General features: G+C 43.6%; 1 protein-coding gene and 1 non-coding gene across 3 annotated transcripts in view; one reads left to right on the forward strand and one right to left on the reverse strand.

Moving 5' to 3' along the window:
* The window catches only part of LOC136867258 (uncharacterized), a 92781-nt gene extending 67969 nt beyond the window's left edge, over window positions 1-24812 (forward strand). For both annotated transcript variants that reach the window (XM_067144400.2, XM_067144401.2), the window contains exon 4: window positions 24287-24812. In XM_067144400.2, the coding sequence (XP_067000501.2) occupies window positions 24287-24415 (129 nt within the window). In that variant the 3' untranslated portion in view covers window positions 24416-24812. The remainder of the gene's footprint in view (window positions 1-24286) is intronic.
* LOC136867578 (5S ribosomal RNA) lies at window positions 9389-9507 on the reverse strand. The gene has a single exon (XR_010859743.2). It is a non-coding gene; the product is annotated as a 5S ribosomal RNA (ribosomal RNA).
* Window positions 24813-26464: the final 1652 nt, after the last annotated feature.

A 26464-nucleotide genomic window follows, 5' to 3' on the forward strand; every position in this document is an offset into this window, starting at 1 on the left:
GTATTTGGATCTTTTTTAAAAACAAAGAAAAACGCATTTTGGGGGAGAAATCATCTAGGGGGGCGCAGGTGAAAAATAGTTTAATTCCTTTTATGAGGACACACATCTCAAAAACTGAAGATGTTACAGTCGTGATAATTGGTATTTAGAAGATCCTTTATTAATAAAGAAACAAGTATTTTTTTTTTTTCTGAAATTCCCTTAAGGGAGGTGGGGAGTGTGAAAGGAAGTGAAAAAAGTGAATTCTTTTTATGGGGATACTTATATCTCAAAACTGAAGGTAACAGACGTGAACATTGGTATTTGGCATTTCCTTTAAATATAAAGAAACCGATCATTTTTAATCTTTCCTGGGTTCGTTTTCAAGAGCCATCTTTTTCCTTTGGAGAACTTAAAGTTAGATTACAGTAGATTCTCCTGGCATATAAATAAAAGTGTGAACACATTTGAAATAAACGATAGGAATTATATAGACTGTGCAATTTTTCACCTCTATAATAAGGTCAATAATGCACAGAAATCATTCGTATCGCCAGAAATCCCGCGCACTTGTCTACGCGCGACAATGGTGCTGGTCACATTGTCAGCAATGACAATGGCAGCAGATGTAATTTGCCGCCAAGTAGTGGTCTTGCATCTTTGCTGCAGGGTCCATAACATCAATAATAATAATAATAATAATAATAATAATAATAATAATAATAATAATAATAATAATAATAATAATAATAATAAAATGTGCGGACTGCGCTGGAAACAGGTCCTGGCCGGGTAATGACTACGAGTGCAGTCCAGCTGCAGGTTCAGTACCGCCAAAGCACCCAAAATGGCACCACGCCGAATCTCCTCAAGGATTTGATCCATATTAAAAATACGTATGGGAACAGATGGCAAAGATTTAGGGACCAAACTGACCGGGTGGAATACCTGGAGCTAGACCGAGAAGTACGAAATCGATTGCTGGAAAGAAAGTTTGAAAAATGGGAGGAACTTTGCTGACAGATCTCGAATTTTGGCAGATTATATATAAAATGATAAGCATTCAGTTATAAATTTCAGTATAATACCGTAGCGAAGCACGGGTATCTTGCTAGAATTTTATGTTTTTATAATTGGCTTTATATCGCCCCGACTCAGTCAGGTCTTATGGCGTCGACGGGATTGGAAAGGGCTCGGAGTGAAAGGAAGCGGCCGTGGCCTTAATTAAGGTACAGCCTGTTGTGAAAATGGAAACCACGGGGCACCCAAGCAAGCCCTTTATCGGTAAGTTTGTTGCTCGTTTCCCGCAGCTTGTGTTTTTCAGTACCGTTTCCCTGATAACTCTGAAAGCTTTTAACATATTAAGATGAAATGTTACATGTATGTACATTTCATGGAGAAGAAGAGGATATACTAGAATTATTGAGCTAGCTTCATTGGTTAAGTTAAGATTTACAAATGAAAATTGATAAAAAATGACTACTTGAAAGTAATTTCATGAAAAAGTATTTATGCTTTATGGATTTCACTGATTGTAGTACATATTGTAGTTATAACATTAATAATCATAATGAAAAGAATTAAAGAACAATATTCATGGGTTTGGAATTTATCCGGGAAATGGAAAAGTAGTGGCCATGATACACCGCCATTTTGAATAATTATGTATAATGGCATAGGTTTTTATAATTCCTAAGTATGTAAGCATATTATTAAGGAATAGTGTTTTTGTCAAACTTAATTTCATTTTATTATTAATTTTCATTGGTGCGGAAATTTTTTTAATACACCCCATTTTCCTTTGTTCAAATGTGTAGGTCTCCCCTTTTTATTATATTTTTCTAGTCCATTTATTTTTATAATTCTTTCTTTGTTTTCTTGTATTTTCTGTTTTAAGGACGACACACACGCCTAGTTATAAATTTCAGTATAATACCGTAGCGAAGCACGGGTATCTTGCTAGAATTTTAAGATGAAAATCCCCGACCCGGCCGGGAATCGAAACCGGGGCCCTTTGAACCAAAGGCCAGCACGCTAACAATTTAACCATGATGCCGCACATCCCTTAACCGCATGCGGTATCTTAAAAAGGATAATGTTGATATACCTCAGGGTTTATAGCAAGCTGTAGTTCAGTAAATCACACTGGACTGAGGAACTAGAGGTCAAGGTCTATCTAGAATCTTGACCTCAGCCGTGACCTTAAACTTCAGAGCCGGACCAAAGATGGGAGTAACATAACAGGTGTAAACCCATCTTCTCGGAGGGGGGGGTGGGGAAGACTCTTCGCTTTGTGGTCTTTCGGTCTCGTGTAGCTATTCTGTTTCAGGAAGAAAGTATTTAGTGTTCAAGTTCTAAAGTGACTCCTTCATATTAGATATACAACAGAGGCTAGAAAATTTCAATATCCCTTACTTTACCTATTTTTTACTAAATACCAGTAAATTGCAAGATAGAATGGAGTTATTTTTGTATTAAATAAGACAGAAAGTAAATCGGAAATGCTGCCTCAAAATTTGAAACTAAATTAAATTGCATAAAATTAGTAAGCATATTAAAATATCCTGGTTGTTTTGTAAAACTAGTGCAGTGGACAGGAAATTACTCTTCATACTATAATTGATCTTTCTATAGGTGATAATAGATCTTTTCTTCACCGATCATGACCTATAGCGATTGATTTTTGCGTAGATTAAATTTCAGTGCCTGTTTTATTTCGCATAGCTAATTACAGACTATAAAGTTCATTTCCCGTATTGACGGTTTAACTCTTACAATAATATATTTAATTATTAATCCTCCTGTTCAATACATTATTTCGTCTGTTAAGATGAAGTATTAAGATTATTTACACTTGTTTCGACTACTTACAAGTCATCTTCAGTGACCTATGTTAATTAAACTATTATCAGATGTATGTATACACTGTAGAGTCCTTAATATTTAGGAGATGAAATAATGTATTGAACAGGAAGATCAATAAATACATAATATATTATTGTAACAGTTCGTCTAGGTTGTAGTACTAGCTTATATATGTTCTCGAACTTGCATCTTATGACGAAAATATAGGAATCTTTATACTTTTTTATTTTTTACAATTTGTTTTACGTCGCACCAACACAGATAGGTCTTATAACGATGATGGGATAAGAAAGGGCTAGGTGTGGGAAGAAAGAGGTCGTAGCCTTAACGAAGGTACAGCCCCAGCATTTGCCTGGTGTGAAAATGGGAAACACGGAAAACCATCTTCAGGGCTGCCGACAGTGGGGCTCGAACCCACTATCTCCCGAACACAAGCTCACAGCCGCACAGCCAACTCGCTCGTTAATATTTATACTAGGTAAATGTCTTCCAGTTTTGCAACGACTGAAATGGAAAGTTATGTGGCACTACATTAGTATTGTTATTCGTTTAACATCCCTTTGACTACTAAAGATTTTAAGAGTCATAGTGATGCCCGAATTTTAGTCGAGAAGTGCGGAAATTTAAGACACTATTTAATTTCCGGCTACCAACTGACTAGTGACTACAATGGGAATCGATTCGAAATTACTAACTGGTTTGATAGAAGTTCAGTTCGGCTTTAGTAAAGGTTATTCCAGTGAAGCTCAACTTGTAGGTTTCCATAAAGGAAGATACAGCAGATATTTTATATTCAGAAGGTCAAATGGGCTGTATAGCTATTGACCTATCCAAGGCTTTCAACAGGGTAGATCATGGGAGATTACTGACGAACGACGGGCTGGCTCAGACGGCTGAGGCACTGACCTTCTGTCCCCAACTTGGTTGGTTCGATGCTGGCTCAGTCCGGTGGTATTTGAAAGTGCTCAAATACGTAAGCCTCGTGTCGGTAGATTTACTGGCACGTAAAATAACTCCTGCGGGAATAAATTCCGGCACTTCCGCGTCTCCGAAAACCGTAACAATGTAGTTAGTGGGACATAAAGCAAATACATTATTATTACTGACGAAAATGAAAGCTAGTAAGGAGACGAGATGTTCAACTAGGGGTATGTTTCGAGCTGTCAGCGGAGAGATGGTGCAGAATGACATTAGTAGAAGAATGAGATTGAGCAGAAGTTTCAAAAGTAGGAAAGATCATAATATGAAGACAAAGTTGGATTTCAAAAGGACAAATTGAGGGAAATATTCATTTATAGGACGAGAGTAAGGGATTGGAACACATTATCAAGGGAAATATTAAATAAATTTCCAAGTTCTTTGAAAACGTTTAAGAAAAGCTAGGTAAACAATTGATGGAGAATCCAACCTAAATGCAGATCATTTATGATTGATTCGATAACCCTGCGGACACAGGAGTAATCGCCTCGCAAACTGTCTTACTAGCGACGGTCCTCATGAAGCATGAAAGTAGAAATTTAAAAAATAAAGCACATCCTTTTGAGACCAAATAGTATGAAAATATCATGCAGTATGTGTAAAGTTTGGGAACATAGTAATATTTAACAGGGTAAATAGTTGGAAACTGGCTAAAGGAGAATTTACATTTTCAGGTCCTTACCAGTAGGGGGGAGTTTATAATCATATGGTCAACATCATGGTGTGATTAACTGATTTGTTTAATTTTAAACCCTTTTGGCAAAGAGTGTGAGGGTATTATCCCTCAAATGAAATGCTTTTTCTGAATACCTCTGGCTCTAACCACCACGGACAGACTTTTAAACGTATGTGACCTATTGTGTGATTGTTCTGGCACCATATGTCAGACTTCTGTACCTTTACACTGATTACATGCTGTCAGATACAAGTAATACGTAGACCCAAAGCGAGAGCCAAGAGTAAAGGAGCCTATCACTTTCTTGAAACCAAGCAATTTGAAATTGGCAAACACTCCTCGCAATCTGTGTGAAAATGTATAATGAAAATAATACTACGAGAGATGTAGTTGTAATTATTTGTGTTGAAATCATGTATATAGGACGAACCGTTACTTATAATATAACAATTTAGCTATTAATCTTGAAAGATAAGTTCCTAAATTTCTATTCATCATGGCATCCTCACCTCTAGAAATGCCGTAACAAATCGAACACTAGACACCTTGGTCAGATTACTACAAAGGAATCATAACATTTCCAGTTCTAACCGTCCGGTAGCAACGAAGACACGAGAACAGTTCAAACTTGGAAGTATACGAAGAAACACCTTTCTAATAAATACTGAAAAAATGAAAATCCATAGCCGATTTCCAGCCATTTGCCCGGGTCAGGAATGGAATGAATGAAGCCCTCATCTAGCGGCGGGGATAGGAATTGTGCCGGCTGTCGAAGCCTGTCACACTCCTCTGGGGCAATGATTAATGACTGATAGATGAAATTAAATGAAATGATTTTGTAGAGTATTGCTGGAATAAAAGATGACAGGGAAAATCGGAGTACCCGGAACAAATCCTGTCCCGCCTTCGCTTTGTCCGGCACAAATCTCATATGGAGTGACCGGGATTTGAACCATGGAACCCAGCGGTGAGAGGCCGGCGGGCTGCCACCGGAGGCACGGAGGCTTTTCTTATAATACTAATAAGACTAATTAAATTGGTCACTTGAGAAAACGACATGTGTGACATTTAATAAATCTCTCGCGGCTTCAAAAATGTTTTAAGCAAGCCAGAGATCTCACCAATTTAAAGTTTGAGAATAGGTTGAGGTCGTTTCGGCCAAGGCTTCTAATCATTCGCTTGACCGGGTAAGACTCGTTCGAGCACCAGCTATCCTGAGGGAAACTTCGGAGCTACTAGATGGTTCGATTAGTCTTTCGCCCCTATACCCAGCTCCTATGATCGATTTGCACGTCAGAATCGCTACGAACCTCCATCAGGGTTTCCCCTGACTTCGTCCTGGCCAGGCATAGTTCACCATCTTTCGGGTCCCAACGTGTACGCTCTGGGTGCGCCTCAACTCGCAATGAGAACGAGACGCCCCGGAAATGCGGAGCCGCACATCAGCGCGGCCCATCTTTCCTCGGTCCGCACGAGGCGTGACCTTCACTTTCATTGCGCCTTTAGGTTTAGTGTCAACCCAATGACTCGCGCACATGTTAGACTCCTTGGTCCGTGTTCCAAGACGGGTCGTGAAATTACCCGAAGCTTTTGCGCCGCTGACGAGAGTCTACAAGATTCTTCTGTCCGAGGCATCTCCAAACTAACAGCTGAGCGGGGGCCGGAGCCAGGCCGGAGGTCCGTCGTCCATGCCAGGCGCCCTCGCTTGTCAGAGACCAGACGTCTGCCCCGAAGGGCGGCGAATCAACTCCGCGCACACATACCGTCGAGCTGTCGGCCGGAACTTCGGGGGTCTGTCCGACGAACACGCCTTGCGACGCGGACGAACAGGCTTTTTTTTTTTTTTTTTTTTTTTCGGGGGGCCCCCGAAGCCCGCTCCCCCCGCGTGACCAACGACTCAATCTACATGGCCTCCGACATGCTATTATTTCTAAGAAGAAGAAAGAGATAGCAGGGAAGAGTGGGAAGTGATACAAGGAGTATCTGCCTGTTTCCATGTCAGACACGCTACCAGGCGAGATTGTATTAGGTATATGGTGTTGAAGTATGGTATTGAAGGGTCAGGGAAAAACCACATAGGCAGAAAGAAGAAATAGCCTACATGTAAAACCTGACATCTTTTGATAGCACATGCAAGGATGTGGGCTGGAAAAAGACCAGAGGTTATGTTAGTTAGGAACAGGTAACATGCACAAAACATAAACCAATTCCTCGCCGTTCCAGTTATTCAGGGGATCAGTCCTTCTGGGCACTGCTGTGACTAGCGCGGTCCTTGCCGGCTGCGGAGCCATGCGTCAAGTACCACTAGGGCCTGTCGCACGACTCCACCTCCTTGGGGTACCTCGTACCCAGTCTCCGATCCCGGAGAATGAGGCCAAGCCCGCCGAGGCGGGGGCCTCCTGGAAAGGGGTGGGTCATGGCGCCGGGCCTCCTTCCTCTCTGCCCGCGCCATGGCCCGGTAGACAGGGCAACTGCGATGGGAGGCCGGGTGGCCCCCCGAGCAGTTGGCGCACACCGGCGCGTCTCTAAGTGTTGCGCAGGCCGTGTAGTAGTGATCACCACCACAGCGGTTGCACCTCACCTCGAGCCCACAGCTGACCTGACGGTGGCCCCACCTCAGACAGCGGAAACACTGCAAGAGCTGCTGAGGGGGACGTTTCACTCTCACCTGACTGCCGCTACCTGCTGAGGTCCTCTCCTGATTGGCTCCTCGGTTGACTGCTGTCCTGGGAGCAGTCCTGGGTTGCGGCTTGGCGGTCCTCTCCTGGTGAGCCAGCGTCGCCTTCTGCTTCCTGGTGCGGCGTCGTCTTCTTCTTCTTCCCGGGGGTTGCTTCTCGGCGGGGGAAGAGGCCTCGTCCTGGTGGCCCTCTTCCCGGCCTGGTGACCCCGGGGTAGTTGGTGGCTCCGCTGCGTCGCCATCTTCTTCTTTCCCCTGGCTGGCGGCGGCGTCGGCGTCGGTTGGTCCCAAGGGTTGCTTCTCGGCTGGGGAAGAGGCCTCGCCCTGGTGGCCCTCCTCCCGGCCTGGTGACCCCGGGGTAGCTGCCAGCTCCTCTGAGTCGCCATCTTCTTCTTTCTCCTGGCTGGCGGCGGCAGTGGCGTCGGTCGGTGCTAACACTCGACTGCGTTCCCTGTCCTGGGGGGCGCACATCGAGGTCTGCAACTCGACAGACGTGCAGGCAGGCTGGACTTGGGCAGCAGTATCAGTACGCCAGGGGGCGTCCTTCTCCACCGCTGTACTGCTCTCCACCAACACGGGCGCGTTCCTGGTTTGCGCCCGGGTAACAGGCCCTTCCTGGTAGGCCTGCGTCTGCGACCACTTCACCCTGGTTGTCGCCTTGTTGGTCTGCGTGTACTTCGTGGAGTACAGCTTTCCAACTGGAGTCGCGCCGTCGCGGCGCTCGGGAGCGCCGCCGCCGTCCTCGGTCGTTGGCTCCGTCTGCGAGGCTGCCTCCTGGTAGCCCGAGACGTCCAGGTGCTCCCTGAGTCCTGGTAGCCGGGCAACCTGGAACTGCTGGGACGCGCGCTCCTCGTAGACCCTGAAGCTTTCTGCGTCGTTAGGGCGGATGATGATCGCCCAGGAAGCAACCATAATGCCGATGATCGGCAGGAGTGGCTCTCCGATGAACTCCGCAGTCGCATTCAGGTGGTCGAAGACGCTCAGCGTCCCCTGGTAGTCGCTTTCCCCCGGCCGGTTGAACACCACCAGTCCCGGGCGTTCATAGCTGGGGACATCCGCCGTGTCGAGCGCGTCCAGCAGCTTCTCGACGGCTCCCTGGTAGTCGTAGTCGACCAGTCTCACTGGTAGGGTCGGCTTCTCCATCTTGGTCCTCCTGTAAGATAACCTGAAACAGAAGAAAGAGCGAGCACTGAGAAGTGCTACAGCTCAGACAATGCTCCTTCGAAAATGTACTAATAAGTACAAGTGCCTGGCTGATACTTGAAAAGTACAGAGCGCCTGGCAAGGAGAGAGAGAGCGCAGCGAGAGGCACGTATGTCCTTTCACTACGGCAGTCAGCTCGCTCCTCGTCGGACGAACAGGCTACACACCCAGGCCTTATACCGACACCCAACGGGTCGCGAGGTCCAACGAGGGGAGAAGTGCGGCCCACCGACCTCCCCACCACTACCCGGCCGAGTAGAAACCCGTTACCACCCTGACGCCGGATTGCTCCGTGCAGGGGGACGGACCCATCTGGCCAAAGCAGGGGAAGAGGCGCGGATAAAGGCTTGAAACTCCCCGGTTGAGGTACTTTCAGGTTTCTCACGTTTACCCCCGAACGGTTTCACGTACTCTTGAACTCTCTCTTCAAAGTTCTTTTCAACTTTCCCTCACTGTACTTATTCGCTATCGGTCTCGTGGTCATACTTAGCCTTAGATGGAGTTTACCACCCACTTAGGGCTGCACTCTCAAGCAACCCGACTCTAAGGAGAGATCCTCCCGGAAGCCGCAGTGGTCTCTACGGGCCTGGCACCCTCTGCGGAGCGTGGCCCCATTCAAGAAGGACTTGAACTCGCCGCAGGTTCCCGGGATATGTGGACCCTCCCAAACACCACATTTCTCGGCAGGGTGAACCTGCGAGATTCGGTGCTGGGCTCTTCCCTGTTCGCTCGCCGCTACTAAGGGAGTCCTTGTTAGTTTCTTTTCATCCGCTTAATAATATGCTTAAATTCAGCGGGTAGTCTCGCCTGCTCTGAGGTCGTGTTTGGTTTGTGCGTGTCGCACAAAATGTTCGGTCGCTGCACACACACTTTCGAGCTTGGTCGCGGGGCAAGGGTGGCGAACCGGCGCCAGCAGACACAAAGACGCTGCGTGGACCAACCCTCCCGTCTCACACACTCTCAGTGGTGGTGTTGACCGGTCCAGCTCCACCAGGGTGGAAAGGGAATTGAGTTAACGGCACGTGGTGCTCCCAAGCGGTCACCCATCCAAGTAATGACCACGCCCAATGTTGCTTAACAGCGGTGATCGGACGAGAACCGGTGTATTCAACATGGTATGGCCGTTGGCGAAAGATTCAGGTCTGATTTTGTTGGTCAGGCTGTCATTCAGCTCCAACTCCCTGGCGTTATCCCACTACTGCTTGCCACGGAGACTTTTGGCTGCTGGGTTTCCCCCCCTGGCCCGGTTCGCATCTCCTTAGTCAACCTGGTCACTCCAGGCTCCCCCAAGGTAACCATGTTGATGGCAAGCTTTGTGCGGACACCAAGTCTACGTAGGTCACTGAGCATCAGAGCTTCCGACCTCATATCATCCTCTAAACCCGGCCTCCAAGTAGCTGGATTACAGGAGCACGCCACGGCTCCCAGCCAAAATTTGGTACAGAAAAGGCATATAAATCACGTTTCCACGGCTACTATATTTCACTGTAGAAAGGACGTACGTGTACCAAGTGTGTAGAATAATCTTCTGGCGGAGAGTGTAAAAAATGTTGAACACATGCCTTAATAATAGGCCTAATAATAATAATAATAATAATAATAATAATAATAATAATAATAATAATTGTCCCAGGGTAAACCTTTCCCGGCTATTTAAACTGTGCGCCTTCTCTACGGCTATCTATGCCAACGGACTTGAACTTTTAAACTCCCAGAGACTTTCTTCTTTTACAGTTAGATGGCTCTACCATCGAATTGTTAGCGCACTCTGATGACTAGAAACAAATTAATTACCAAGGAAATATTTATTTTGGGAGTTGGTAAACCTTTCCTCTGTTGTTAGTTTTTTGAAGGAGGTGAATCCTCCGGTAACCAAACTAAACGTGTTCAGGCCAGGCTGTTTCCCTTCTATAACAGAATGGGGGATCTGTTGTCTCTTAAGCTGAGTGAAGAACATTCTAGTATGGTTAACTCATTGTGCCAACATATTTCTGAGCTGTCTAGTAAAGTGAACCATTTGTTGTCCGGGTCTGTTAGTGAGAAGAGTGATTATGTTGCTCCATTAACTATGAATACGGAAGAGAGCCCGAATAAGTCTTCAGATAGTGGGGAAGCGGTTGAACAACAGAAGGCGTCTGACCCATCGTAACAGATAGCTAAAACTACGGGCAATCCACAACACCTTCCCCCGTTTTTCATTAGTAAAGCCACTTTCAAAGCACCTCACCCTCCCGCTGTCTTATCGATAGTATCCCCAGCCTTTAGCAGCTTGCCACATCCTTTAGCCATTTTGCTTAAAGGGATTTCAAGATTTTCAGTCAACTCCACTAAGGACGTCATTTCTTTTTTTAAGATGTGGAATTCCAAGATCACGCTTTGGTGTTTGCTCTTTCATATTCTCAAATCTTTCAAAAATGTATTCCTACACCGTTCAAACTAGCCTCGCATAATTGCTATTTGCTTTACGCCGCACCGACACAGATAGGTTTTGTGGCGACGATGGGATAGAGAAGGCCTAGAAGTGAGAAGGAAGCGGCCATGGCCTTAATTAAGGTACAACCCCAGCATTTGCCTGGTGTGAAAATGGGAAACCACGGAAACCATCTTCAGGGCTGCCGATAGTGGGATTCGAACCCACTATCTCCCGGATACAAGCTCACAGCTGCGCGACTCTCCCATAATTGCAGGATACATTCTTCACCTAAATATTACCTTATACATACACAGATTTTACACTTGGCTTGAAGCAACACACATTAAACAAAATTTATTCTATACACATATAACAGTTAAACCGCCCCGCTTCGTTTCTAGAACTGAACTAATGCAGTTTGCTGAATCTTTCCATCTCTTTTCTATCCAGATGTTTCACAGGTGAGACACAGAACTTATCTCCGCCAGACTATCGTCCTCCCTTACCGATTACAAAAAATAACATTGTCCGCAGTAATTCACAAAATCTATCCATAAATCTGTTGTCTCCCTATGAGAAGTTCAGGAATTCTATAATTATTAAAGTTATGATTCTCTTCCCCGACCGTGATAGATGTCATAACTACAATTTTTCAATTGCTAGTTTCGTCTTCGTTCACCATTCACCACTTGGTAAAATATTCATCACTCAAGCCGACTGGCTTTAGAGATTCTACATGTCTATTTCGCCCACTTCAAGTCTTCTTTTTAATGTTGCCTGACGTAGGTTCACCTTCTCAGAACATAGAATGACGACTGACGCTCCTGGTTGAGGAGGGGGTATTTAAGTCTTTTCTAGGGACGCTATGCTTGGCGTTATCTACTGTGGTGCAATCACTCCAATTGATAACCACTGGAGCAATTTCTTCGAAACTCACCCCAGAGATTCCACCTAATTTTCCAGTCATGATGGTGTTGTTTGCTGATTTTTCCTGTTTTTTTTAACGGGCGTAGTTAATAAATTTCGTGCAGGAGAATTCCCACGTGCTTTTACAGTATGTCCTTGACACGTGTCACTACTCTGCCAGTACGGATGTCAATTTCTCTCCAGGCCTAATTAAATACATTTCTACCTTGTGGACTTTGGCTTCATCAGATATTTCCCAAAATTCTTGATTATTTCTTTCTTTGTTAATGACAGTGCCGAAATCTCTCGCAATGAGGGTTATTTTCCAGAATTTCAGTACTCGAGGTCTGCCGAAATGTTCCGATCTCGTTCGAATGTTTGGTGGATCGCTACCCACTCTGAGTTGTCACGCCACAGAACGCGAGATGAGCTTGTAATAAAATATATGGTTGCACTACATCTTGTAGTTGCAATTTTTAGCAAGGTAGAATTATGGGCTTAGTACCTTAATTAAGGCATAATCGCTTCCTTACCACTACTAGCCTTTTGCTATCCAATCGTCGCTATAAGACATGTCTGATTCGGTGCGATGTAAAACAAATATCAAAATAAGAAACCCAAATGGAGAAACAAAAATGTTCGGGATCAACAATAATCGCCAAAACCTGTTGTTATAAACAAGCTTGTTGGAGGTCTGTCTTTCAAAGTTAGCATAGCCATGCCAGATAAATTTAATTTTCGATATGGTATTAGTTGGACATAACGGATGAAACACTTTTCATTTTATTCTATCATCCGTCTCTTCTCTTATGCGTCATGGCCTCGGCCCCGACCCCTGACGGTTGCTACACCATAATTTTTACTGTACCACAGCTATGAAATTCTCTGGTCCCCTCGGACCAATCCCACAGCCCACAGCACGCTACTACTCGCCCAAGGAGTACGACTTTTAATCATATGCATCCCACCTGTAAAACACTTACAGTCAATAGATCCTATTCGTACGTGATAACTGCCCGGAGAGCAAAAGGCTTTATGACAGAAGCAGTTGCGTAACACTCGCCCACGGCCATTAACTGGAAACAATAAATAGTCAAATTACAGAGTACGTTGGAAGTTATGAGGAGTTTGATTACGGTTTTATGGAAGAACTGTTATGGTTGGGTCATATTTTAAATGCTTGACAGTCAGGTCACGTTGAATGTGATGTTGATTTCTTGTAGAATCTCAGTAAGTTATACAATCATCTAGTGCAGCCTACTAGCCCGTTTACACTACTACTACCATCACCACGTCCTCCTGTATTATTATAGTGTCTGTTGTGGTATGGCCAGGCTGAATGGGTCAGAAGAGAGTGCGCTGGTCTTCTGTGCTCAAGTTGGCGAGTTCCATCCCTGCTCAATCCAGTGTATTTTACATTCTTTAAACACATCAGTCTCGTATCAGTAGATTTACCGGAACGTAAAGAAACTGCGGGACAAAATTCCGGGATCTTGGGCCGAACTGAGTGGCTCAGACGGTTGAGACGCTGGCCTTCTGACGCCAGCTTGGCAGGTTCGATCCTGGCTCAGTCCGATGGTATTTGAAGGTGCTCAAATACGTCGGCTTCGTATAGGTAGATTTACTGGTACGTAAATGAACTCCTGCCGGACAAAATTCCGGCACCTCGGTGTCTCCGAAAACCGTCAATAAGTATTTAGTGAGATGTAAAAACAATAACATTATAGTCCCGGCATCTCGGCACCTCCGAAAACCAAAAGGTAGCTAGTTGGACATAAAAGAAAATAGCATTAATATAATAATAATTCTATTATTTAGCGTATGATGAATACAATACTATGTACTGTGCAATATATGTAACATCTCAAGTTCACAACTAAGCACTGGAGAACCAAAGAAGAGCTTCGTTTGAAACCCAGTGTGAGTCTTCTACAGAGCCTCTGTGACCTTGTGAAGGACACTCAAATGTAACATGGTCGATTGTCTGCTCCTCTTCTCCACTATCACATTATGGTGGAATCTTCCATCCCCGTTTGAACAGGGTAGCTCCACATCTACCTTGACCAGCCCTAACTCTAGTTAGCGTCATCCCCAGTAGTGTGGGAAGGAGAAATCCATCTGGGCGCTCGCAGGGAATCTTGATGATGTGATGAGGATTGCTGTTTCTATTTTTCTTTCCAGGCTTCTGATGCATTGAAAGAGCTGTCCTGAAATATATTAATTGCAGTATGCCAAGCAAGTGCCTATATTTTAGTCGTTTAGCTGGGGAAGCTCCTTTGTCAGAATGTATTAGGAGGTGAGGACCGTTTTCTATTTTCTTCCGTGAGTTACGCAATGACTGTGATCATCTTGGGGATGGAGGTGGTATGTGACTTAGAAAAGCAGTGTGTGTTCGTTGGTCGGGTGCACCCCGTAATGATACACATTGCGTGGTTCAGCTGGGTGTCTGTTAATCCAGTGTGAGCATAATAATAATAATAATAATAATAATAATAATAATAATAATAATAATAATCATAATCATAATAATCATAATAATAACCGGGCGAGTTGGCCGTGCGGTTAGGAGCGTGCAGCTGTGAGCTTGCATCCGGGAGATAGTGGGTTCGAATCCCACTGTCGGCAGCCCTGAAAATGTTTTTTCCGTGGTTACCCATTTTCACATCAGGCAAATGCTGGTTGGGGCTGTACCTTAATTAGGGCCACGGCTGCTTCCTTCCAACTCCTAGGCCTTTCCTATCCCATCGTCGCCATAAGACCTATCTGTGTCGGTGCGACGTAAAGCCGCTAGCAAAATAATAATAATAATAATAATAATAATAATAATAATAATAATAATAATAATAATAATAATAATAATAATAATAATAATTGTACCGGGCGGTACACCTCCATGCCGTTTATTTAAAATTTGCGCCAGTTGAAACTCCTCTGCTGGAGGAAGTCTGAACTTTATCTACGGTATTAATTTTCTACTTTCTCAGAAGATGTCACTACCTGGAAATTTTGGAGTTTTTGAACTGTGTCATTTTCGACGTATTTTTGTTTTGCTTGTAGTAAGAAGTGTGAACTTTCTCTTCTAGAGGACACTTCTGAAGATCAACAATAGTGCACCCTAGTGCGGAGTGAAAGAACTGTTTTTTGGAGAAAATTTAATTTCAAAAGTTTGTTCTTTGCTAAATTTCTTTCAGTCATTGTTTAAGTTGGCAATATTAACCCTTTCTTTCCCCTTGTTTTGAATTTAGCCAATCCCGAATTTCTTAAATTAATTTTCCACCAATGATGTGTTTCTTCTTCATCTTGTGTAGGGGATTTCTTTAACCACCAATAAAAGATTGTGGGCGGGTATTTTCCTTCCTAAAACGCCTCGAACTTTCCGCGAGAGTATATAAACTGCTGATTTTAGGGTCTCTGCGCCACTTCTGTTCCATCTTTTCGTGTGTAAAGTACATAGCAGGGGGCGGGAAGCGCCTCTTTCTTCGGCGGCAGTCAACAACCAGGTAATGGCCGATTAATTACTTCTTTTCTTGCTTGCTCAGCAGTTTAACTCTCGGGGCGGGTCCGAAGTTTTTCCATTATGTAACCTTCCTTAAAATGTAAAGAAACTTGTATCTATTCTATCTTTTAAACTACATATTGGGATAGAGAGTGCTTAACCCTCTCGAGCTCCCACTCATATTGTTTTGAGGTGAACTTATTTTCTCAACCTATTCTTCCTTAACATTATGTAAATTTGTTTCTTTCTAAAGTCACCTCTTTAGTATGGGATTAGCCCTTGCATCAGTGGCCTAGAGCCAAATTTGGTTTTGAAACAAATACATTAGGAGTGCAGATCGCCTCCTCTCAAATTGTTATTTTAGAGGTCATGTAATTATCCTTTTATCGCTTAATAGACCTCAGTAGGTTGGGTATTTTACCCCTGTGCTTACGTCCTTAGAGGACGGCTTGAAAGTAGAGTTAGGTGTGGCCTTGTGATAGGCTTAAAACTTTGAGAGCGGATCGCTCCTTTGCAATTTGTTTCTGCGTGCCTCTAGGAGGTATTACTGTGTAATTCGGAGCAAGTGCTCCTGGGCATGATTGGGGTTTTCTGCCCCTTTGCTAAACCTTATGTACATGTAAATTCGGGCTAACTGTTCGAGAATTGGAAGTTCGGGGCCCGAAGCCCAAAACCTGTAAATACTATTGTTGCTCTTTGTTGCCTTGCTACTCTGTACCTGCCATTCTTGTTATTTCTGAGTTTGAAAAGAAAATATAACCTTGTTAAATTTTAAATTAATTTTACTTTCGTAGCTTGAGACCTGTTCACCACCCCGCACCTTCTTTCACCTCTAACTACCACAAAAACACGGTAACAAGTGGTAGCAGAGCGTGGTTGAATGGGTCTCAATTTAGCCCCTTTTGACGGCTAAACATTGTTTTCTTCCGAACTCTAACCATTTTCTCAGTTGCTGGAATTTTTTGAGTTTTTCAAAATTGTTCCGTCATCATGCCCGGCCCTCGCGATGTTCTCCATCTTAACTATTTGCGCAAAGAGGAGTTGATCTATGAGTTAACTATCAGAAATGTGCAATCTGGAGGCACGGTTGCAGTAGACACAAATAAGCTTAGAGAGTCCCTTGATTTGCCCATTTCCATCCCCACCTTGGGAAAGAAAGAAATTGACGACTCTCTTTCCACGATCGTCGAGAATATTACTGGGCTAGCATCTGTAGTTAGTTTTTTGATGAAAATGATCCTTCTCCTAATCAAATTAAGCGTGTGCAAGCCAGGCTGTTTCATTTTTCAAATAGAGTTAACAGTCTGTTGTCTCTAAAGTTGAATGACGTTCAGAAGAAGGAAGCTAGTACGCTGCTTGAAAATATTTCTGAATTATCTAGCAAGGTCACTCAATTGTTAACTGGGGAGGTTCCTCCCAAAAGCGATCTACCCACCACAGTGAATGTAGGTAGCGAGGAAGAGAATCCTAAGGGAGAAGTAAATAGGAAAACCATCGCTGCTCAAACAACCTCTGCCCCATTGGACGAGTCTGAACGCCGTAACTCATTAAATAATGTACGTTCTGAATTAAGTTCCTTGCCACTGAAACCTTTACCTACTATGTCACCCGGGTTCAGCAGTTTGCCTCATCCATTGGCAATGTTGCTCAGAGGTATCTCTAAGTTTTCCGTTAATACCACCAGTGAAGTAATTTCCTTTTTAAGATTTTTAGTTGAATTTCAGGATCATGCCCTTGTGTTTTCTCTTTCTCCATGTCAAATTTTGCAAATTATCTATCCCTATGCAATTGGCATTCTCTCTGACAAAATAGTAAGAGCCATTGCCGAGCAATCATCTATTGAGGATTTCCACGCCCACTTGCTAGCTAACTTCATCCCGGCTAGGGCCAGGTCCTCCCTTATTCAGAAGTACTATTATCGTGTACAGCGTTTGGATGAAAACTTGGCAGACTTTATCCAAGATATTAAATTCTATACTAGGGGGTTTGCTCTTCATTTTCCTGAAGACCAGATTGTACAGGCTATTGTAGAAGGAATTTCACCATCCTATAGGTCATATTTGTGTTTCGCGGCGTGCCCGCAAACCTTCTCGGAACTTGAAGCATTGGCCGTTTCAGCGGAAGGGGTTAGCTACGCCGATTCCTTGCGTGTCGCGAAAGAACCCCCACCTTCCTTTAGTAATACTCGGCCTCCACCTCGCCGATCAGTCACTCCTCGTAAATGTTACGCTTGCGGGTCGCCTGACCATCTGCGGAACAAGTGTCCATTGATCAAATCTAGTAGGGCAAATAATGGAGCTGGTTCATCACAAGGCTGTTTTAAATGTGGGGATTTCTCACATATCGCCAAGAATTGCCCAAATTCAAATAGCACCCCCTCCTGCTCAACTTCTGGTGTAAATTCCACCAATGCCAATAATAAAAAATGACTAGTGGCTTCGGCTGAGTCGACTAATCCTTCTTCCCGAGGCTCAGCCCCTGGTAAACAGGTCGAAAATTCAGGGAACGATCAGTCTTCAAATTCATCTTTTGAATGCCCTAAAGAGTGTCTTAGGATTGCGGCGGATACCCCCGCACCGGTCCCCTTTCTCAAAATTGAGGTAAATAACGAACCTATAACAGCTCTATTAGATTCAGGCAGTGTTTGTTCTATTATTTCGGCCGTATGGTATGCAAAATTGAAATCTGTTTGTAAACTACCTGACTATGACTCATCTCCTGTTCAATATGTTTCGGCTAATTCATCCCCATTAGAAATTCTAGGTTCTGTAAATGCCAAAATTCGTATTTTTAAATTTACATGGAAAATCAAATTGTTTGTGGCCAAGCACTTGTCTTGCCCCATTATATTGGGAGCTGACTTCATTTCCTACACTGGTCTTGTGCTCGATCTCCAGAGTAGGTCGTGCTCTTTCAAATTTGCGTTTAATTGTAAAATCCCATTATTGAAATGTAATTCTCTATCATGTTCATCTATTTCGCCTACCCAGGATGAGATGTTGTTAGACCTTAGACATCTACCTGAGGAGCAGGCTGATAGTATTCGTAAGTTGTGTCAGTCGTTTCCAGAGGTGTTCTCTGATACTCTTGGTGTTACTGACCTTATCGAATACAAAATTGAGGTCACGGATTCGATTCCTGTCCGTTTTCCACCTTATAGGCTATCTCCACCTAAAATGAATGCTCTGAAAGAAATCATCGATCAGATGTTGAAAGATGGTATTATTAGGCCCTCTAAGTCGGCGTATTCGTCGCCTATTTTTCTAGTCCCGAAACCCCAGGGGGGCTTCAGGCCTGTCATTGATTATAGGGCTCTCAATCGGAAGGTGGTGTTACAATCTGTGCCCCTTCCCGACCTTCATTCTTGTTTTTCATGGTTCCGTAAGGCCAAGTTCTTCACCATCTTGGACTTGAATCAGGCCTACAATCAAATTCCTCTAGCCGAAGAGTCTAAACATCTTACAGCGTTTTCCACGGACTGGAATTTATACGAATACAACCGCGTGCCTTTCGGGCTCCCCACGGGAGCAGCTGTACTCACTAGGCTGCTAGATAGGGTCTTCTCCGACATCAAATTTGAGTACTTGTACCACTACTTGGATGATGTCGTCATATTTTCAGAGACTTTTGAAGAACATCTAGATCATCTGCGAGAAGTTCTCGATCGCCTTCGTAAGGCTGGGTTAACTGTCAAGTTGTCCAAGGTTGCCTTTGCTAAGCCCTCTATGTCATTCCTAGGGCATATTGTGTCACCTGATGGTGTAGCAGTCGATCATTCGAGAACACAGGCCATCCGTGATTTTAAACCACCTAAGGACATCAAAGGTATCGCCAGGTTCATTGGAATGGTGAATTTCTTCAGGAAGTTCATTCTTAACTTTGCTAATAGAGCGGCGCCCTTGAACCTTCTTCGTAGGAAAGGCATCAAATTCGAGTGGGGACCTTCTCAACAAGCCGCTTTTGAAGATCTTAAATTAGCTCTCTGTAATGCCCCTGTCCTTGCTATGCCTGATTTCTCAAAGAAATTCATTGTCCAAACCGACGCGTCGTCGTCAGCAGTAGCTGCAGTCCTTCTTCAAGAGACTGAACTAGGGAGGCGACCCATCGCCTATGCATCTAGGACCTTGTCGGCTCAAGAAGCCAAGTATTCTATCTATGAGCTCGAAGGTTTGGCAGTCTTATTTGCCTTAGAAAAGTTCCGTCTCTATCTTGAACATGTCAAATTCGACCTGGAGACAGATAATCAAGCCTTAAGCTGGGTCTTAGGTAGGCCGCGTCGTACTGGCCGTATAGCCCGTTGGGCCATCCGTATTTCTGCCTTCCAATTCGATGTCAGGCATATCCGAGGCACCGAAAATGTTGTTGCTGATGGACTCAGCCGTATGTTTTCCAACGACGTCGAGACCCATGAACCGGTCGACAGTTCGTCACCTTCCGAGTCCATACTATCTGATGTTAATGCCATCTTAACAGATGCTCCCATGCTCTTTAGGGATATCGAGAAATACCAACGTGAAGATCCGACGCTGGCTCCGATAATGGAAACCCTTTCTTCTGGGGAACATGTTGTCCCTTATGTTCTGAGGAATGGTGTTCTATGTTGCCCTTCGAGGCATGATAAGATGATTAAGGTTGTCGTTCCAGCTGTTCTTGTGCCTATGATCTTCAAGTACTATCATGAGACCCCATTAGGGGGGCATCTTGGAATCTTTAAAACTCGTGAAAAGATTCGTGAAAGGTTCATCTGAAAGGGTATGGACGGTGAAATCCGTGAACTAGTGAAGGCTTGTAAATCCTGTTTGCTTAGTAAACCAACATCAAGCGTCGCGCCCCATGTAACGCCTGTATATTGATTATGTAGGACCCTTCCCCCAGTCTAAGGGAAATGCTAACAAGTTTATCTTTGTATGCGTAGATGGTTTTACAAGATTTTCCTGGTTATTTCCGACTAAGCTGGCTACCGCTCAGTCCACCATTACTTGCTTAAATTCTATTTTTGCCTCTTTTGGTCCGTGCCAATATATTGTGTCTGATAATGCTAAGGCGTTCACATCAAATCTTTTTCGTAAATTCTGTTTTGACTTGTCCATCTCTCATGTAACTACTTCTGCTTATTACCCTCAACCATCTCTGGCTGAACGGGTTAACCGTAATCTCAGGTCCGCGCTTATTGCCTATCATCATGAAGATCATTCCAGGTGGGACACGTCCCTGCATTGGTTAGCTTTTGCTTTGAATTCGGCGGTTCATGAATCTCACAAGTTTACTCCAGCTTCTTTGATGTTCAAGTTCGTTCCCAACACGCCGCTCTCTAACCTCTGGTCTCTGAGTGACATTCTACCCGAGACAATAGATCCGGATAATATTAAAGATCTTTGGAAGAAGGCTAAAGCCAATCTTAAAGTCTCTCATGAAAAGGTTAGGGAAAGATATGATCGTGGACGGAGACCCACCCATTTGAAGGTAGGTGACCAGGTGATGGTCAAGAATTTTGTTCCCGCGGGCAAGCTTGCCCCCAGATTTCATGGGCCGTGTATCATTCTAGATTTCCTTACGCCGGTCACATTATTATTAAGCAATCCAGCCACCGAGAGGATATTTAGGGTTCACCTGTCACAGGTGAAACCGGTGTAATTTCTGGGTTAACTTGCTTCATATAATCGTAAAGGAATATGAAGGTTATATATTTTTTTTTGTGTTTTCACTTTTAAGGCATTCTGCCCCTTCTATAATATATTGTTTCATATGTAAGTTTTTTGTAAACCTTCCCCGCACGGTTAAACTGCCATCCTATCCTTGCCACGGCCATTACCACGCTCCCGTCTCCTGCTCCACTACACACAGTGGCTCGCATCTGAAATGAATTTCTGCACGCCGCTGGCCCCTCAACCTCTGCACAAAGCCTGTGCCCTCAAAAAATGATGATGGTCCAACAATTCTGCCGCCTAGCTTTAATGTTTCAGTGCCCCCGCAGCCGCGCGGCGCCGTGCTGCGACTGGATAGAGGAAGGGCCCCCTCTTCCCCAGCGAGGACGACATGTGCACGGCGAGCCGGAGCCCTCCTCCCGGCCAAGGCTGATGTGCGGCGCACGACCTGCCACTGGCCCGCAGCCTGTATATGTTCACCGCGGGCGCGGCGTGCTTCAACACCTCTACTCCTCTCATAGTGCGGGCGAGCGGTATCTCAGGGTACTTGAGGGGTCCGAGCGGCCTCCTCTGGACACAAGCTGCAGCGGCCGGTCTGGCCATCCAATTTAATTAACTACATGGACAATTACTATCAGCAATTACTACACCTGAGAATTCAACAACAATATCTGGTGGACTTAGAAAATTTTTCCTCAACTTTAAAACTAAAGTTTTCCTTCTCAATTTAACCTTCTACAAACATTAAGACAGTACTTCCGCTGTTACTACAAGAAATTTTGAAACTGAATCAAACTAAATTTCAACCATTTCGATAAATGCTTCTGCAATCAATCTTCGTATCCACATCATAACTTGGACCTTGTTTTCAAACAAATTTCATGTGTCACCCCTGGAGGAACCTTTGGGGGGGGGGGGAGGTCTGTACCGGGCGGTACACCTCCATGCCGTTTATTTAAAATTTTGCGCCAGTTGAAACTCCTCTGCTGGAGGAAGTCTGAACTTTATCTCCGGTATTAATTTCCTACTTTCTCAGAAGATGTCACTAACTGGATATTTTGGAGTTTTTGAACTGTGTCATTTTCGACGTATTTTTGTTTTGCTTGTAGTAAGAAGTGTGAACTTCCTCTTCTAGAGGACACTACTGAAGATCAACAATAGTGCACCCTAGTGCGGAGTGAAAGAATTGTTTTTTTGGAGAAAATTTAATCAAAAGTTTGTTCTTTGCTAAATTTCTTTCAGCCATTGTTTAAGTTGGCAATATTAACCCTTTCTTTCCCCTTGTTTTGAATGTAGCCAATCCCGAATTTCTTAAATTAATTTTCCACCAATGATGTGTTTCTTCTTCATCTTGTGTAGGGGTTTTCTTTAACCACCTATAAAAGATTGTGGGCGGGTGTTTTCCTTCCTAAAACGCCTCGAACTTTCCGCGAGAGTATATAAACTGCTGATTTTAGGGTCTCTGCGCCACTTCTGTTCCATCTTTTCGTGTGTAAAGTACATAGCAGGGGGCGGGAAGCGCCTCTTTCTTCGGCGGCAGTCAACAACCAGGTAATGGCCGATTAATTACTTCTTTTCTTGCTTGCTCAGCAGTTTAACTCTCGGGGCGGGTCCGAAGTTTTTCCATTATGTAACCTTCCTTAAAATGTAAAGAAACTTGTATCTATTCTATCTTTTAAACTACATATTGGGATAGAGAGTGCTTAACCCTCTCGAGCTCCCACTCATATTGTTTTGAGGTGAACTTATTTTCTCAACCTATTCTTCCTTAACATTATGTAAATTTGTTTCTTTCTAAAGTCACCTCTTTAGTATGGGATTAGCCCTTGCATCAGTGGCCTAGAGCCAAATTTGGTTTTGAAACAAATACATTAGGAGTGCAGATCGCCTCCTCTCAAATTGTTATTTTAGAGGTCATGTAATTATCCTTTTATCGCTTAATAGACCTCAGTAGGTTGGGTATTTTACCCCTGTGCTTACGTCCTTAGAGGACAGCTTGAAAGTAGAGTTAGGTGTGGCCTTGTGATAGGCTTAAAACTTTGAGAGCGGATCGCTCTTTTGCAATTTGTTTCTGCGTGCCTCTAGGAGGTATTACTGTGTAATTCGGAGCAAGTGCTCCTGGGCATGATTGGGGTTTTCTGCCCCTTTGCTAAACCTTATGTACATGTAAATTCGGGCTAACTGCTCGAGAATTGGAAGTTCGGGGCCCGAAGCCCAAAACCTGTAAATACTATTGTTGCTCTTTGTTGCCTTGCTACTCTGTACCTGCCATTCTTGTTATTTCTGAGTTTGAAAAGAAAATATAACCTTGTTAAATTTTAAATTAATTTTACTTTCGTAGCTTGAGACCTGTTCACCACCCCGCACCTTCTTTCACCTCTAACTACCACAAAAACACGGTAACAATAATAATAATAATAATAATAATAATAATAATAATAATAATAATAATAATAATAATAATAAAATGTCGTATGGCTTTTAGTGCCGGGATATCCCAGGACGGGTTCGGCTCTCCAGGTGCAGGTCTTTCTATATAACTCCCGTAGGCGACCTGCGCGTCGTGATGAGGATGAAATGATGATGAAGACAACACATACACCCAGCCCCCGTGCCATTGGAATTAACCAATTAAGGTTTAAATCCCCAACCCAGCCGGGAATCGAACCCGGGACCCTCTGAACCGAAGGCCAGGACGCTGACCGTTCAGCCAACGAGTCGGACAATAATAATAATAATAATAATAATAATAATAATAATAATAATAATAATGGCCGAGCGAGTGGCTGCACCATCTTTCATGTAGCTGTCAGCTTCCATTCTGGACATAGTGAGTTCGAACCCCACTGGCAGTAGGCCTGGAGATAGTTTCTCATGGTTTCCCATTTTCACACCAGGCAAATGCTAGGGCTGTACTTTAATTAACGTAACGGTCATTTTCTTCCCTTTCTTCCCACATTCCCACGTGGCTTTTTAGGATTGCAGGAAATGAACTCGCAGATCAGGTTGCAAAGGAATCGGCATCGCTACCACCTATACCTGTCATCATGCCTGGTAGGGATATTTATTCTCAGATACGTTAAACTATCTTAGGCTTCTGGGAGTCGGAGTGGCTAACTATCCAATCTCCCGACAAGCTGGGTGGTTTCCAATTTTAAACTTGTTGATTTTCTGGACTAAAATGTATTCTGTTTCAGCATTTATTTCAAAACAATTACTGCTGAAGCAGCTTGTAACTCTTGAGTCCTGTATAGAATATCCATATACAGTACATGCACTGTATAATAACACAAATATAATGAACATTAGGTGATAAAGCAAATGAAATTTCAAATAGGCTTCAGTTTGATCTAGAATCAAGTTCTCTTGTCACAGTGTGATATGTGGTAACTGCACAGTATGACTGTGTGTTCATTAACACTAAATATGTTCTTTTATCTATTTTCAGCGCAAGAATATGGTGGTAATGAAAATGATGAAGGACAGACTAGGATCATACCTCAATCCAGAAGTGGAAGAAAATTTATCCAAACTATTTCAGACTGTACGAAACAGGATCTTCCTTGAAGATGAATAGCCTATTTTTAATCTTACGATTAAATCAGAGACAGGAAATCTGTTTCATAACACTTACTATTTTGAAACACAGATAGTGCATTTCGTAGTATCATGATGTAAACAGTTTAGAACACAAAGGAAGTCCCCTCCAACGGTTCGCTTCGAGATCTCAGGCGCTCAATCAGAAGTTGAAAAATAAGAGATGATTTATAAGCAAACTATACCATAGGTTTCAGATAAATCAAATGTATTAATGTGACCAGTCTACTTTTCGGCACGAAGGGAACAATTGATATTTTTATTTAATGGTGAGTTGGGCGAGGAAATAGGTTCATTCCGCGTAAATAAGAATATTCGCGTGATGATGGTGCACACCCGGTATACAGCCGAGAGAGAGAAGTTGCCGAGACCAACACAACCAAGTGTACAACAACAAAGTCAAGTTGGTTTGGTTTACTGTGATATCGTAAACAACTCTTCAGATTGTTCCTCACATTATGGGATGATATATTCAGTTCTTGAGTTAAATCCTTCGTTGTTGTTTTAGGATTGTTTTCAAGTTACTCCTTCAGACTTTCTGCGTCAGTACTTACAGGTATGAGGGAACAAGATTCGTCTTTTAACGTCGGTAGATGCAGAGTGGGTCTCGGCCAATAAGTCACCACGGCTGGTCCTTGGTCAAACAGCTCTGGACTCTGACCAGCCAACCGAGCAGAAGAGGGTTGGCCACTGCTCTAGCGTGGCTCTGCACCTCTGCATTCGGGAGACGGCACAGGGCTGGATCTCATGGCTGGCCCCAACCGTCGGCTGCCCTGAGAATGGTTTTTCGTGGTTTTCCATTCTCCTGCACTAAGGCGAATGCCGGGACAGTTCCTAGTATAGGCCACGGCCGCCAACCCCCTCACCTTCTCCGAGCATCTCCTTCACCGTAACAAATCTCCAGGCCTGAGAGACGGCGTCACCGTCTAAGAGGCCCGCCTCCCCCTTCAGGGGAGGAATGAAAACATTTTAGTAGTAGTCGTCTTTTAAAGAAACATTACCATACGGAAATCTTGAAAACCAGTTTTTTCAAGGCCGATCAGTTACAGCATCTGCTCCATAACCAGTATATCCGCATAATCTTTCGTGGTGCTTTTTTTGAGGATTCAACCAGCTTCCGGGCTGATGACCCAACAGACGAACAGAATGAACAGGTGACTACGGTATGTTAAATTACCCCTGGTTGTGGTGGCCTTGGCAACTTCTCAGCCTCGGCTGTAATATGGGTCTCCAGCTTCAACAGGTGAATATTCATGGTTGTGTGAAAAGAGTTTCTTTCCCCACCCAATTACAGTAATTAGAAAGACTTGTTTAATTTATTCTTCTGACTAAAAATATTAAATATCCTATAATAATATTAAAAAATTGCATGTATGGACTGCATGATAATCTTTTACTTTGATATTAGTAATAGTACTAAATAATTCGTATTATTTTGTAAAAACAATCTCTAGTTATTTTGTGCCACTTAAGGTCAGATTAGATTAATGTAAAAAACGTAAAAGAGTTGACAATGTCGTGCGCTAATGGTCTTTTTCACCTGCTGTGAGGTAAAGTAAAATTCATGTTGAAAATTGTTGTGAAATATTAAACAATAATGTCATTTCGAATATTTCCCAGTTATCGAATACTTTCTTTAACCCACGCTGACCCTGTGTCCATCATCATGAACGCAGTGCTCTATATTTCTATCTAATACTTCACCTCAGTTGACAACTTGAGAAATAGCTTGAACGTGTTCGTGGACTTAAACGTTGAAATACACTATCACCTCACAAGCGCTAGTGCAGAATTTTTGTCGCCTCCTTACGGGTGGCACTTGCCATTTCAGGACAAGCCATATCAGTCTCAATGGACTGAAGACTAACGGGATTTTACATTGTACTGTAGAATGAAGACTTGGCCTCTTGTAAACATTGGATGACTGCATTTGTGCAGTTGGGAGTCGAACAACTCGAATATTCAGTGTCCCAAATAACATCGTCAGGATCATCAAAGGCATCACATTCAATTGAAAATGTACCTTGTT

The sequence above is a fragment of the Anabrus simplex genome, chromosome 3 (genome assembly GCF_040414725.1).
Source record: "Anabrus simplex isolate iqAnaSimp1 chromosome 3, ASM4041472v1, whole genome shotgun sequence".
Taxonomy (NCBI): Eukaryota; Metazoa; Arthropoda; class Insecta; order Orthoptera; family Tettigoniidae; genus Anabrus; species Anabrus simplex.